Genomic DNA, 15566 nt, shown 5'->3' on the forward strand with positions numbered 1-15566 from the left:
AGAAATATTTTCAAATGTTAATGCATATCGTGAAGGTACAAAAAGATTTAGGTTAGGTTAGGTTAGTGTTGTTTAACGTCCCGTCGACAACGAGGTCATTAGAGATGGAGCGCAATCTCGGGTTAGGGAAGGATGGGGAAGGAAATCAGCCATGCCCTTTCAAAGGAACCATCTCGTCATTTTGCCTGAAACGATTTAGGGAAATCATGGAAAACCTAAATCAGGATGGCTGGAGACGGGATTGAACCCCTCCCCCCCCCCCCCCCCCCCCCACACACACACACACACAAAGATTTAATATTATTTCTTAGTAAAAAACAGGACCTGAAGCAGAGCGGATAAGTGATTGTCTTATGTTAGCCGCCATCTTAGTATAATATTGCAGCGGCAGTTTTAAATTGCTTTTTTCTATTCAAACATAACTGTTGTTGTTTATAATTGCAATAATAATTGTGTATTGGTGGCCCAGAAACCACTCTGAGGTAATAAATTCCAGTTAGATTGTGAGTCCAGTGAATATCTATGAATGCAAACAGTATCTTCTGTGATATAAATTCTTATCCACTGATGTATGAAGCCTGGTTATTTTGCAACAACTTTTATGAAATGTTTTGACAGGAAAAAATACATTAGTGTTGTGTGCGTGTGGTACTGTGTGACAAAACTGTTCATTTTGCTTAAAGAAAAGTGTTGCCACCTCAAATAACAGTAGCGTTAAATTCGATAAAGAATCTGCAACTAGTAAAGAGACTATTATACAACAGCACTGAAAATTACTAAAAATTATTACTCTTGTTTAGGTCAGATTACTTATCATACATCTAGTTTGTTTGCTGGCTATGTATGATTACTTTTGTGCATGAACTTAGTGTCATTTACACTGCTTGACACTTTTGTGCATGAACTTAGTGTCATTTACACTGCTTGACATACAACATTGCTACAATTTCCCAGGTGGAGATTTCTTTAACAAAATAGCGATCATTAGCTGGGAAAAGCAGTGATTAAATAAAATCTCATGTTACAATAACAATAAGTAACTAGGTTTATTGAAATCTTGCTGAAATTGTACAACACGCAATCAAACTATATGTGTCACAATTGTACTAATTAATCCTGTAATCAAAGGCCACTAGTTTTTTGCTGTTTATGAGGTACACAACATTACATTTCTCTGCATTAAGGGCTTATTGCCAGTCGTTGCACCAGACTCAAATTTTGTCATATCTCACCAGGTGTTAATGATTTAAATATAAAATTCTGAACCAGTAAAAATAACCACAACTGGTGTAGTATTTCATTATTTAAATAACTAACAACACTGATGCAGTCTTTCAAAAACATCAATAATCTATATTAATAAAAATGTTAATATTTTTCATTCAAAATCTTAAATCTATGAAAGTTCTGAATTGAGTGCTTTCAAATTTTGACACAACATTGCATTTGAATATTCATGTGTTTTTTTGTATACCTGTTGGAGGCAACAGACTTCAAATTTTAATTTGTTACTCTAATAAATGTTCAGATTGATGTGGATTATATATTTTAATACACAAATAATGTATGAATATGTAATGTATAAATGGAAAATCTTGTTACCAAAAATCTCGGAAAGTTACTGACTGATTTATTCCAAATTTTTACATGGTACCCTAATGAACATTCAGACACACAATGACTATATAATTTTAATATATATATGTAGTCTACAATAGGGAAATATTGTTCACAAAAGTCTAGAAAATTTCTTGACTGATTTACCTCAAATTTTTACACAGTACTCTAATGAATACTCAGACAAATGTAGCCTACTTTTTTTTAACAAAAGTTTACATGTTTTCTGCTAAAAGTGACTGTGAGAAATAAAATGTTGTGCTGTACTCTGCTGTGAAAATGTGTAGTTTGTTTTCTTTCTTGCACTCAGTTTTAACTACAATAGCAGGACATTTAAAACATTACTGTATTTAATGGATTATAAGACACACTTTTTTCTTTGAAAAATTGCCTCCAAAATGTCTAGTGTTCGATTTAAAAATCCCACCAGTCATATTCGATGCTGGGGGAAACCTGTATCTATCTGACAACATTGGATTCAACTGCCAGCAGCAGTGCATCAATGTCACGAAAATGAGATGTAGCAATTTGCAAGCTTGCTAACACTTTCTCCCTCCCACCCTCCCATCACAAACCAAGAACACTGTTTAGTGAATGATGCATCATTGCAGCTAATGGTGCCAGTGAACTTCATATGAAAGTGACTTGTGTTATTGGTAACAGTACAATATTTTTACTAGTAGCTAGTTTCATAATGGAAAAAAATAAAAGGTATTCATATGATGCATGCTATAAATAGAAAGTAACGGCATATGCAGAAGAACATGGAAACAGAGCAGCTGAGTGGCATTTTGACCCTCCACCAACACATAAAACCATTTGCAAATGACGGGCTGGTAAAGGAGAACTGAAAAAATGAGTAAGACTAAATGTGCAAATAAAGGTCTGAATGCAAAATGGCCAAAACTAGAATATGTCATATAGAAATGGACTTGAGGACACCATAAAAATGGCATTGGAATTAATAAAAAAAATGATTTAAATACATGCTCATAAGCTAGTGCCACAGTGTAACTTAAATGACTTTAAGGGTGGAGCTAGTTGGTGCTACAGGTTTATGAAGCATCATGAACTTAGTATGAAAACCAAAACCAAAATATCTTGGGAAAATACCACAAGAGTATGAATTGGAAATGTTGTCTCTCCATCACTTTATTATTCAGTGTCAAAAGAAAACCAGTGTGAAACTAAGACAGATAGCAAATATGGATGAAACTCCTCTGAACATTTGATGTGCCAGGTAACAGACTGTTGCCATGAAAGGTGTTAAAACTGTAACTATAAAAACTGGTGGACACAAAAAAATGCACCACAGTGTTGTCATGTTGTGCTGGCCCAATGATCATTTTCAAGTTCAAAACAATGCCAAAACCTTCTGGAATACTACCAGGTGTTGTTGTTCATGTACATGACAAGGGTTGGGTGGATGGTGCTGGTATTGAAATGTCGTGTGACTAGGGCCTCCCATTGAGTAGACTGTTCGCTGGGTGCAAGTCTTTCGATTTGATGCCGCTTCGGCTACTTGTACGTCAATAGGGATCAAATGAGGATGATTAGGACAACACAACACCCAGTCACTGAGTGGAGAAAATCTTCGACTCAGCTGGGAATCAAACCCGGGCCCTTAGGATTGACATTCTGTTGCACTGACCATGCATCTGCCGGGGGCAGATGATGCTGGTATGAAATTATGGATTAACAGAGCGTGGGAGAGAAGCAAAGATGCTTTATTGAAAGAGAAATTGAGACCGGGAAACAAAGAGCTCACTGTTATTCCAGTAGAACATACTTCACCATTGCAACCTCTTGATGTCTTGATAAATAAACCATTTAAAATGTGCATGAGAGAGCAACAGAACATATGGGTGATGGATGAAACCCAACATGAGTTCACGCCGATGGGAGCTTTAAAATGACATACAATCAAATAAGTGTGCCAGTGGATAAAGCAGTCATGGTCTAGAATGAGAGAAGACATTTGTTAATATTTCAAGAAGTGAGGCATAAGTAATACTGTCAGTGGCAGTGAAGACCACCTTATACAAGAAGAAGACAACGATGATGAATAAGAAGAAGAAAATGAAGGAAAAAGTTTGAATGATGATTTTGAGGAATTTTAAAGCTCCGTTCAATTTTATAAACTAAGAATTTTTTCTTCTTCTGGCTTTGCAATCTAATAATAGAAATGGCAAAAATGTCATTTTTTAAAAATTGCTTAAAATTAAAGTATGTCTTAAATTCTGTAGTATAAATAAAATAGAAAGAAACTTCCACATGGGAAAAATATATTAAAAACAAAGATTCCAAGACTTACCAAGCAGGAAAGCGCCGGTAGATAGTCACAATAAATAAAACACACAAACACACACACAGAATTTCTAGCTTTCGCAACCGACGGTTGCTTCTTCAGGAAAGAGGGAAGGAGAGGGAAAGACGAAAGGATGTGGGTTTTAAGGGAGAGGGTAAGGAGTCATTCCAATCCCGCTCCTGGGATTGGAATGACTCCTTACCCTCTCCCCAAATTTTCATTGTATCTTCTTAACAGTTTCGTTTCATTTAGCACATTCTAGCATTTTTGTGTTAGTGTTTGCTTGAAATTCTCACATTTTTGTAAATAGCTGTCACATTTCATGTGAGATTTTGTTTTCTTTACTCTCTTTGTACCTGCGATGTCTTCCGCAGTGTAAGTAAATAGACTTAGCCCAGTTTTCCTGTGCCCCTTCTCTCCACGCAGTCCACTCCTCCATGTCACTGTACAGTGCATGCAGCCCCCTGCCTGTAGTCAGAACAAGCTCACCAGAGGAATAGCACTAATCCATGTGCCAGCTGTCTCTCGCTCCCAACTGTCAGCCACCTTTGCACCTTTGGCCAACCCTCCCTCCAGGATCCCGCCTTCTCCTACCCCCCCCCCCCCCCCCCCCCCCCCACCCCACCCCTCACCTCCCCTCTACACTCCATACAACACAATGCCTTAAGCAAGCAGAGCTACAGTGGTTGCACAATGTAGTCAGCTAAGCTATCAGTGTTCTCAGTCTTGTTTATGTGTCAATCAAGAACTCATTGCTTCATCTGTTCAGTGAGTTGTTGCCTTTACTGCTTAAATCATTAGATTTTGCACAGTCACCCTTAATGCTATAGGCAGTGAAAGAGGATATAAGGTGTAGTCTCAAATAAGTATTAAAAGAAAACTTTTGTTTTTGCTTCAGCTGAGTATATTTTCTGTTTGTGTATCTTGAAAACTCACTGGGTGATGGCACCTATGGAATGAAGCACATATTCTTATAAAAAACGCTATACATGTTGAAGTAACGTTACAATGAGACACTAATTATTTTTCATGTGGCTTTACAATAAGCCTCTGCATATAATATTTTAACATTTTAAATTGTACGTTGTTATGTACAGCACTCAACAAAAGAAAGGCTGTTCAATTTAAAGATAAATACAAATCCATGTACCAAGCCTTTCCAATATCTGCATTTGTTGTTCAGTAACACAGATTTGTGACTGAAGGATGTGGTACACCTCCATACTTCTCTGTTATTTTTCTAACCATCGCATGAACTTTGTCATAATGCGGTAGTGTGTCATGATGAACTCGCTCTAACCAAGCAGAGAGTTTTGGAAATCCATCACAGGGATTGTAGCCTGCCATTCCTGGAAACATAATTATTAAAAATCTAATACAATCTCTCCACTCTGAATTAGAAAAGGTAATCTTAAGCCTGCTATAAAGCTTACACAGTGGTGAGTAACATCCCAAGTACCACACAATGAATGAATTAATGGTAACAGGCAGTTCAAACTTTCCCATTCAGTTGTTTAACCTATTTCTTCCCAGTGGTGCAACACAAAGTTTTCAGCCATTTATTTTTTTTATGAAGTGTAGACTAATAGTGAACTATAAAAACATTGCCAGAGAACTTGTGAATGACTTAACACATGCATGATGAGTTTTGTATGAGTTCATTTTGACTGCATTTTGTGAAGTTAAACTTTGTATTGCATGTCATATGCAACACTAGGAAGAAATGTGTTAAAAAGTCTATTCACCTTTCTCTCTCTATCTCTTCCTTTCTTTTTTTAAATGAAGCGCTTATTGGTAAGCTCTCATTTTACACACTAACGGACAAAAGTCTTTGTATCTATTTTATTTCCTTGAAGTTATATTCCTCATAATTCCTTTTGGGATTTTAAGAAACACTCATTTGTTAAGAAGAGAAATGGAAACAAAGGAATACAAATATATGCAGTCTGTGATAGAAAAAAAGTTTTTTCAGCAAGAACAGGAAGAGGATGAAGCAAGTTTCTTAATGGTGTTTCACAGTGATGTAATACTCACTAATTTGTTCAATCTCACATGCCCCAAGGAGATCAGCAATACTGATTTCATCTCCAGCCAGATATGGTTTGTTGTTCAACCAGATATTTTCCACTTCATTTAATGTTGCTGCCATTATTTGTTCTCGTCTAGCAACTGTTTCAGGATTAGGCTGTTTTCCTTTCATTGCTGGAAACAGAAACTGTTGAAAAAACAGGCATAATTTGCTGATCAATAAGACATGCTAAAAGAGTTAGTGTATTTCAGCCATGATATGCTAATTTTTAAATGTGTTGCTGACAGCTAAAAGAGGGCCATTAATGTCTCAGAATAAAATAAATAAATAAATAAAATTTCTAATACATTTCTTGTCATGATTTATGAATGAGTTTTTTCACCATAAATTGGCCTATAATGCGATAACAGGCAAGTATATCACCTGACATAACATACTGATATTGCCATATCCAGAATGTGTCCTCCGTAATAAATATAACCTCTTTTAACTACATTCAGGAGACACAACAAAGAAGGTGATTTATTTAATTCACATCAGTGTCAATTTCTTTTGTGCTGCATGTTCACTGACAGTGACACTGTGGTCTAACACAGAGTTATTTCATCACACACTTTGATCACTTTTTGCAATTCCAGTTGATATATCCTTTTCTAAAGCCAGAATCATTTTTTCAGATGATGACATCAAGTGTCAGCAGCCATCTTTCACTACCAAATGTGTTATAACAGGGTGCTTCTTATTGCTCAGCATGGGCTAGAATTCTCTGCCAAGGAAGGATGTTGTGCAGCTGAAGAATAACTGATGATGGTTACAACACCTTCTTTATTGGGGATTTTTTTAACAGGCATTAGTGGGCAGTGCAGTGAATACAAGGGCATGTATCTGGTCCAGTAGTCTACAGCTGCTGACGCCCACCACCACTGCTGTGATGACTGTTGCACTGCCATGCTCACGGTGACGGTGTGGTGTCACCTGTTGCTGTGAGGACATCGGGCTGCATCCCACTCCAGGGTTCAGAACATAGTTTTGGTACTCTGGCAAGGCCATAGATGTCTAGATACTCTTGTTGTTCTCAAGGGATAGCAGCCAAGTGCAGGGCTGCCACTGGTGCCCAGATGCTTAGACACCAAGCAGCAGCTCATATCCTGGCAGAGGCAAGAGTGTCTGCATCGTCGGTGGAGCATGGAGTAGCACAGGCACAATGTTGCATTGCTGCCCGTGTGTTCGACGATGATGAGCCGGTTCATGCATCCTTAAGTAGGGCCTCCTGCAGCTCTATGCTGATATTACTGTAACTTCAAAGTCGATGGGTTGCACAGAAAGTTCTGGGATGGGACCAATGACCTAGTTGTTATAATCAGGCTGTAATACCTCCCTAAGGGTTGCACAGCATCAGCATGTGTACTCTGTTGACAAAGAGGCAGATACAGAGCTACTGACTATGTAGTCTGCTGGCCAACACTGACTGATTTTGTTGGTGGCTGGCTTCCACCCTGTCACTGCACTGCTGATTCTAAATCACGTTTATAGCTTTGTCCCCTTCAAGTATTGTCCTTGTGTGTCTGGGTTATACTACTAAACCTCATGGAAAATATGCCAAGAAATTAATGAGTGCACAAAAGATCAGCAACTTCACAGATCCAATGCTACATTACTGTAGGGATAACATGAAGAGAGGGGGAGTAGTTCTTGTAAGCGGAATAAAATTCCAGATCATAGACATGAATGAGTAATACATTTATAGCACTTTGAATACTGTACTTCAGTAACAGACTTGAGAACATACCAAACAGGAGTTCTTACAGTGTACAAAGCCTCAAAAGCAAATGTTTTAAACGTCATTAACTCTTAGTACCTCCAGTTACATATATGTAACATAAGTTTTATATGGGCTTTACTGGTCTTTAGTCAATGTTAGTTCACCAATGCCTAAGGTTTTGCAGCGCATTCTGTCAGGAATAATTGGAACTACTGCACAAATATTATCTTTGACCATCTTTGTAATTTCTTAGGTGCTCCAGAGCAGAAGTTCGTCACAATTATGTCGTCGAAGGTATGTGGGCTCCTTAATTAGTATATATTAAATATTTTCTCTTTAAATAAGTACTAGTGGGCCAATTATTTGTATTATTTTGGCTCTGCATATTGAAATACCATAGGATTATTGAAATGAACTCATGTTATATATGTGTAACAGCCTGTGTGTATTTATGGTTGTGTTTATGAATGTTCATATTGTGATGTTAGGCATTTTCTTTTATTTCCAGTTAATTATTGATGACATTCTTGAGAGTCTAAATAATCCTGATGAAAGTGATGTTTTTTAACTTGATGATGAGGATGATGATAAAATTCCAACTAATGGTATCACGTATCATTACAGTGGAGAAACTTAAACTCCAAAAATGTTGCAAGAGTTGTATGTTTTTGATTCAGTAAATCCTGAGGAAGTTCCAGAAGATACAAAATTACTGTGTATCAGTGGTGACCTTACTCCAGAAATTCATCCACTTGTGCAGCTTCCAGAAGACAAACCTGAAGAAGTTCTTACCTCTTTGCAGTACTTCAGATCTCTTGTGACACGTGAAATGCTGGAACTCTGTGTTCAACAAACTAATATTTATAGTATTCAGAAATTTGGTACAACTATTGACATTACCTTAGCTGAGCTGGAGAAGCTTTTAGATATTTATTTGTGAATGGGCTTGGCTCTGATGCCTAATGCATGATGTTATTGGGAAAAACATGGTGTATAATCTGATTTCTGCTACAATGGCTCGAAGCCACTTTCCGAAACTTATTGTTACTAAACTAACACAGAGAGAAGATAAGATATAGCTGAGAGTCTCTTGAAGAGAGGTATTTATTATACAGGCACCATAAGAGCTGAAAGATTCAAGCAATGTACTCTTCCTAAAGAAAAGCAGATGAAAGTGCAAGGACGCGGTACTATAGCTTCACAAGTTGACACAACGGGCATGTTCGTCGTTGCAAAATGGTATGATAACAAATGCATTACATTGTTATCTTTGCTAACTGGTGTAGAGCGAAAGGACATGGCAAAAAGATGGGATAGGACTAATAAAGAACATATTCTTGTCTCAAGACCAAACATTGTTCTAATGTACAATTGTAATATGGGAGGAGTAGATCTTTATGATATGTTGACATCGCTGTACAAATATCCCATAAAATCCAGAAGATGGTATTTGTATACCTTCTGGTAGACAGTAACAATATCTGTTGTCAATAGCTGGCAGAAATACAGAGAAGACTGCAAGATCCTGCCTGAAAACATGTTTCTCTCAGACTGTTTCAAACTAATGTTGCAAGTGCATTGATATCTGCTGGACGATTAAAATTCAAGAAGGGATGTCCAAGCACTGAAGATATCTCCAAAAAATTCAAGAAACCAGCTACTACAGTAACTCCAGTGTTAGAATGCCAAAAGGACAAAATTGACCACTTTCCTCAGTGGAATAACACAAGAGGAAGGTGCAAAATTTGCAGGAAACAGAACACTTTTGTTCAATTCCAAAATTCAAAGTTTTTCTATGCTTCAACAAAGACAGAAACTGCTTCAGAAAATTCCAGTACAAAAGAAATGTATGTAAATATATTTATTGTTACATTATTGTATGAGTTTTTGTAATAATTTGATTCAGAATGCAAAACTATGATTATACATTTATCTTACCCAAGCCGATACATTACCTTGAATCTCACTGTTACATATGTGTAATGCATTGTAGAAAAGGACTCAAAAATGAAAAAAGCTAAAAGCTGAACATTTGTCGCACTACAAACAGCATGCAAAATTCTTCAGTGTCATTAAAAAAAGCAAAACCTGTGTATTATGTACAAAAGATTTAAAATTCTTAAAATAAAGCAAAGGCCATTTGGTGCATTATTAGGCATGAAATGAACACTGTATGTAATGCAGATGGTACTAAATTCCCAGTAGCAGTGAGACATATGATGTTAAAGCCAAGTTGTTGGGCACTAAATTCAAATAATTATGTCTAACTGTAACTGAAAGCAGGTAACTGAAAATTACTTACATAGGCATCACTTACTCCACCACCATATATCAGACAGTTGACAAGTAAAGTTGTGTTTCATGAAAGATGAAATACGCAGCAGTGAGCCCAATTTGTAAAAATAGAGAAAACAGATGACCTCTAACTATATACCAATCTCCCTCCATCCCATGTTACGAAAAATATTTCAGAAGATAGCTTACAGGAGATGTGGTTTCACCTTTACCAGCTCAGTCTGGCTTCCATAAGAGCTTCTCTAGTAAGAATGCAATGTATTCAGCTTTGGTAGCGATAAAAAAGAAAAATTACCCTGTTGGTGTTTTCTGTGATCTTGTCTAGTTCTTTCACCCTTCTTCTTCTTCTTCTTCTTCTTCTTCTTCTTTATAGTCGCCTTGTCCCACGTCACGTAGGGTCGGCATTGCTCTTCTCCATTGTTCTCCTCCATAGTTCTCTATCCATTGACTCTTCCTTCTTCCATCCTTTCTCCCTTAGGTCCCCGGATATCTTAACCTTCCACCTCATCTTCGGTCTTCCTCTCCTTCTCGCTCCTTCAATCTTTATATCTTCAACTCTGTTTCCGATATACTCTTCCCCTTTTCTCTGTTAGTGTCCGTACCACCTTAGTTTGCTCTCTTGTATCTTTTTCCCCATGGGTCACACTTTCACAGCTCTTCTAACAAATTCATTTCTAATCCTGTCCTTCCTTGTTACCCCACACATCCACCTCAGCATCCTCATTTCCGCCACTTCCATCTTCCTTTCCTGGGCTACTGTGATTGGTCATGTCTCTGCCCCGTATATCATAGCAGGCCTTACCACTGACTTGTAAACTTTCCCTTTCAACCCAATACTCACTTTCTTGTCACACAACACTCCACTCATTTTCCTCCAGTTGTTCGAACCGCAATTTATTCGGTGTTGTATCTTGCTTTCCAGTCCTCCATCCCTCTGTATGTATGACCCCAGGTATTTAAATTTTCAGACCGATTTCAGCTCATCATCCTGGATCTTGCAAGACCTCATCTGCACATCCTTCAGTGCTAAATATTCTGACTTGTCTAATTCTTTCACCCTGAACACCATAAAATTCTACTATAGAATCTTGGAAAATGGTGCATGGACGGAATCATTACAACAGAAAAAGAGTCATGTCAAATCATATAACAGGAATAATACTCAATTCAGTGTGAGAAACATAAAAAATGGTGTCCCACAACGTTCAGGTGTTAAGTCCACTCCCATTCTTGGCTTATTTAAATGACTGGGACATTGGAGGAGTCTTCAAAAACTGTGTTGCTTGATGATACAATATCTGTGCCAGACACAGCTGAGAGAGATGGCTCAGTCTTACTATTGGTTGACAGCATACAGCTTAGCTCTTTATTATACAAGGTGTTAGAAAAAGGTATGGCCAAACTTTCAGGAAACATTCCTCACACACAAAGAAAGAAAATATGTTATGTGGACATGTGTCCAGAAACGCTTACTTTCCATGTTAGAGCTCATTACTTCAAATCACATTAATCAAGGAATGGAAACACACAGCAAACAGAACGTACCAGTGTGACTTCAAACACTTTGTTACAGGAAATGTTCAAAATGTCCTCCGTTAGCGAGGATACATGCATCCACCCTCCGTCACATGGAATCTCTGATGCGCTGATGCAGCCCTTGAGAATGGCGTATTGTATCACAGCCGTCCACAATACGAGCACAAAGTGTCTCTACATTTGGTACCGGGGTTGCATAGACAAGAGCTTTCAAATGCCTTCATAAATGAAAGTCAAGAGAGTTGAGGTCAGGAGAGCGTGGAGGCCATGGAATTGGTCCACCTCTACCAATCCATCGGTCACTGAATCTGTTGTTGAGAAGCGTACGAACACTTCGACTGAAATGTGCAGGAGCTCCATTGTGCATGAACCACATGTTGTGTTGTACTTGTAAAGGCACATGTTCGAGCAGCACAGGTAGAATATCCCGTATGAAATCATGATAACGCGCTCCATACTGACGAAACTAAAATGAGCTCTAACATAGAAATTAAGCATTTCCGGACACATGTCCACATAACACCTTTTCTGTATTTATGTGTGAGGAATGTTTCCTGAAAGTTTGGCTGTACCTTTTTGTTACACCCTGTATAATGACTCATATTTTGCAGTTACATACAAATAAAAATGACATGAATCAGGAGTAAAGATCCAACTAGCACACACTGGATGAGACTCCATATATGAAGTTCCAACTCATATGAATGCATGATAAATTGACCTGATGCCAGCACACAGAACATAAACCAAAAACATCAATTCTGCCTGCTTTGCATATAGAAATCAGTCTTACTGAGTTGATCTGCACAATGGTTGCTTAAGTAGTTTCAGTCAGTACTGTCTTTGTAATATACTGTCATATCATATAATATTTTTTGGGGGTAAGCAACCTTTAGCCAAAATAATCTCTTTTGTGAGAAAGAGAGCACTTAGAATCAAGAGTGTCATTCACCCAAGATGTTCTTGCAGAAACCAGTTCCATAAGCTCTGAATATTAATGACCACTTCTCAATACTTATTTTCTCTCATGGAATTTGGTTATAATAATCACTCTCTCTTAACATCTAATAGCGCATACCATGATCACAATACAAGGTCTAAAAATGATTTACATAGGACTATAAAACCTCTAAGTCTTGCACAAAAGGTGTTCACTGTTCTGCTCAAAAAGTTTTCAATTATCTTATGTCAGATATTAAAGTCCACATTAATGACCCACCTACATTTAAATCTAAATTAAGAAAATATCCATGGCTAAGTCGTTTTACTCTCTTGATGAGAATATGAAGATTAATCAATGATTGTTTTTGTAAACTAGTATTGCAATTTCTATTTATGTTTTGAGACTCTATCTCTAATGTGCTAGCCATTATTTGTCTTTCTGATATATGATGATCAATTTATAAATATACATACTTTTCTTTTTATACTGTAAAATATTCTCAATAGTGTACATTATTTTATTGTAGACGGTTTATTGTACCTATGTAATAATGTAAACCTGACTCATTCCACATCCTTGTGATTCATCACAATATAGATCTATGGAATTCAAATAAATAAATAGTATAATCTTCTGGGGTAATGTAGCTAAGGTCAAGATTTATAAATTCTACAGCAGTGTGCAGCCGTATTCTTGCAGAAGCTACATGAAAAAAAACCTTGAGGTTCTTTCAAGTGGCAGTTCATGTTCTCCCTAATGGTAATTGTAATTAACAGCAAGAGTGGGTTTAGGATGAATTGTGAAATTCGTAACCACAAAACTAATTTCCATGTAGACTTTATATCGCTATCTATGATTTAGAATGGTGTTTTATATTGTATCACAAAGGCCTGTATCAAATTGTGGTTAGACACTGGGCAGGACAAACTAAAAGAATGCCTTATTAGCCACTTCTTCCACAATTTTTCTGAAAGTTTCAATTTGCAGATGTAAATTCCACTATCTGATGTTCCTAATAAGTAAGTCTTTACTTTGCCAGGTTATAGATAGCTGATAATGCTCTATGTAAAGTTACTTAAATGTTTTGTTTCATATATCAGGCAACATGGCTGCTGAGTAGTGTAAGTGGAAGAGCAGTGAAGTACAGGTTACATAAATAGCATGTGGTGATTGTCTCCATCTGCTAATGTAAAAGTTGACTTCTAGTCTAATCCAGAATTCTTTCTTGTGTCACTGTTTCTAATAGCCATACCATTGCCTATGTATAGCTTTATCTGATTGTTAGATAATATGTCCTCCTCGTTCTTTATGTATTTAGTTGTTCTGAAATTGTTGCTATTATTATTATTTTTAAATCTTGCATGTTCTAGATATTCACGAGAATCCTGTCAGCTTTATCTTTTGATATTGCAACTGTTTTCCCATATTCTTAGCATGTATGTATTTTTCATGATATTCATTCTAGGCTGTTTCCTGTCAAATTTTAAAAAGAATTTTTTTTTTTTTTTTTAAAGTATAGTATAGTTGTTCCACCTGCTGAGGTCTTTGGTGTTATGTAACGCTGCTTTGATGACCTGTAAACTTGTTACTGTAGTATGAACTAGCAGTTTTTTAACTAAGATCAAGCACAGTTGAAAGATTGCCCTTTTGGGCTATTTTCCTTGAATAAATCTAGCATTTTATTGCTTGCTATGACCTCTTTTCCTCTTTTGAGTGTGTGTTATTTGTTTTTTCTATTATTATGCTGTTTTCTTTAACTAAGTTTTAAAGCTGCAAGTGAACATTATATTTTAGGTGAGAGGTTTCCCAGTGATCACCTTGGTGTCTTTGATTTGGTTTACACTGGACTTGTACTATAGTAGGTAGAGCATCTTTGTGTGCTACCATTAGTGCACCTGTAGATGATTAAATGCTCATCATTAGTTTTAAACAAGCACTGATGACCATGAAATTTAGCACCCAAAACCTCTAATCACCACCACCACCACTACCACCTTAGCTTTAAAAAACGTAGACTTGTACATCAACCTCTATATTCTTCAGAAGTTCCTTCACTAAAACAAAGGACCAACAGGATGTAGAACATTGTAAATACATGAAATACAACATTACTAAAGTGCACATATCACTTATCTTACTAACCTTGCTAGTGAAATACAGTGAACAGCTCCTCCTTGTATTTGTATGTTGCCACTCTAGATATTCATCAACTCTTGCCTGTCTTTTGCTGTCAGCAGGATACCAATGGTCAGGAACATTTCTCTCTCGGCTCAAGTATCTTAAAATTCCTACACTGAAACAAAAATCCATTCACAGTCTAAATGAACTGCCATTGGCAGCAAAGTTATGGTGCGAAAGCTCAGAATTTACTGTGTCTTACCTTTCAGTCAATGTGAAATCTCCATCTATGATCATAGGAACCTTTTTCATAGGATTCAGTTTTGAAAATTCTTCACCAAATTGCTCACCTATCAGAAAGTTTCAACAGAAAATTTTAATTATGCCTGTATATATGGTAAAACTATGGATGTACCAAAGGATTTTTTGTTTTCAAATAAATTTAAATCCCCATATTTTAAAAGAGTTGTATTGTAAACATTTGATTTTAAAATGCTAACAAATATGGGGAAACTGAACAGAAAAATTACAAACAAGATAATAAGAATGAAAGGTGAGATGTGCAACAATAATAGAAAGAAAAACAGTTATATTTCCCAACATATGGAAGGTTATCTGTCTTGTAATGAAAAACACTGCAAAACAAAAGCTCCCAACAATAGCCACAACAGCTAAAATTTTTTGTATCTAAACGAGACAATCAAGAAATGGAAAGGCAGTCAGTGTAAAACTGCTGAGAAGGGTCAATCTGGAGTGTCACACAGCCATGCTGTGTTAACATGCCCCAATGGCCTGATGCTTTTCCAGCCCAGCGGGTTACACGCTGAGGCTACTCACTGGGCCAGCCTGTTGCCTTTGCTATATTTCATTTTGTATCTGTCTATAAAGCCCTGCATTTATCCAGCTCTATAGTTATTTCAATTAATTGAGCAAAGGTTGCCAGAAGTTTGAATGAATG

At 36.9% G+C, this 15566-nt stretch overlaps 1 protein-coding gene across 2 annotated transcripts in view; it reads right to left on the reverse strand.

Moving 5' to 3' along the window:
• Positions 1-4806: 4806 nt before the first annotated feature.
• Positions 4807-15566, reverse strand: part of LOC126272148 (glutathione S-transferase theta-1-like) — a 74324-nt gene continuing 63564 nt past the window's right edge. Inside the window, exons 3-7 of one of the 2 annotated variants that reach the window (XM_049974777.1) lie at positions 14871-14958; positions 14633-14783; positions 5960-6140; positions 5076-5274; positions 4814-4874 (exon numbers count right to left, since the gene is read on the reverse strand). In XM_049974777.1, the coding sequence (XP_049830734.1) occupies positions 5105-5274; positions 5960-6140; positions 14633-14783; positions 14871-14958 (590 nt within the window). In that variant the 3' untranslated portion in view covers positions 4814-4874; positions 5076-5104. Of the gene's footprint in view, positions 5275-5959; positions 6141-14632; positions 14784-14870; positions 14959-15566 lie in introns of both variants that reach the window. The other variant, XM_049974784.1, reaches the window with a different exon arrangement.

The sequence above is a fragment of the Schistocerca gregaria genome, chromosome 1 (genome assembly GCF_023897955.1).
Source record: "Schistocerca gregaria isolate iqSchGreg1 chromosome 1, iqSchGreg1.2, whole genome shotgun sequence".
NCBI classification, from domain to species: Eukaryota; Metazoa; Arthropoda; class Insecta; order Orthoptera; family Acrididae; genus Schistocerca; species Schistocerca gregaria.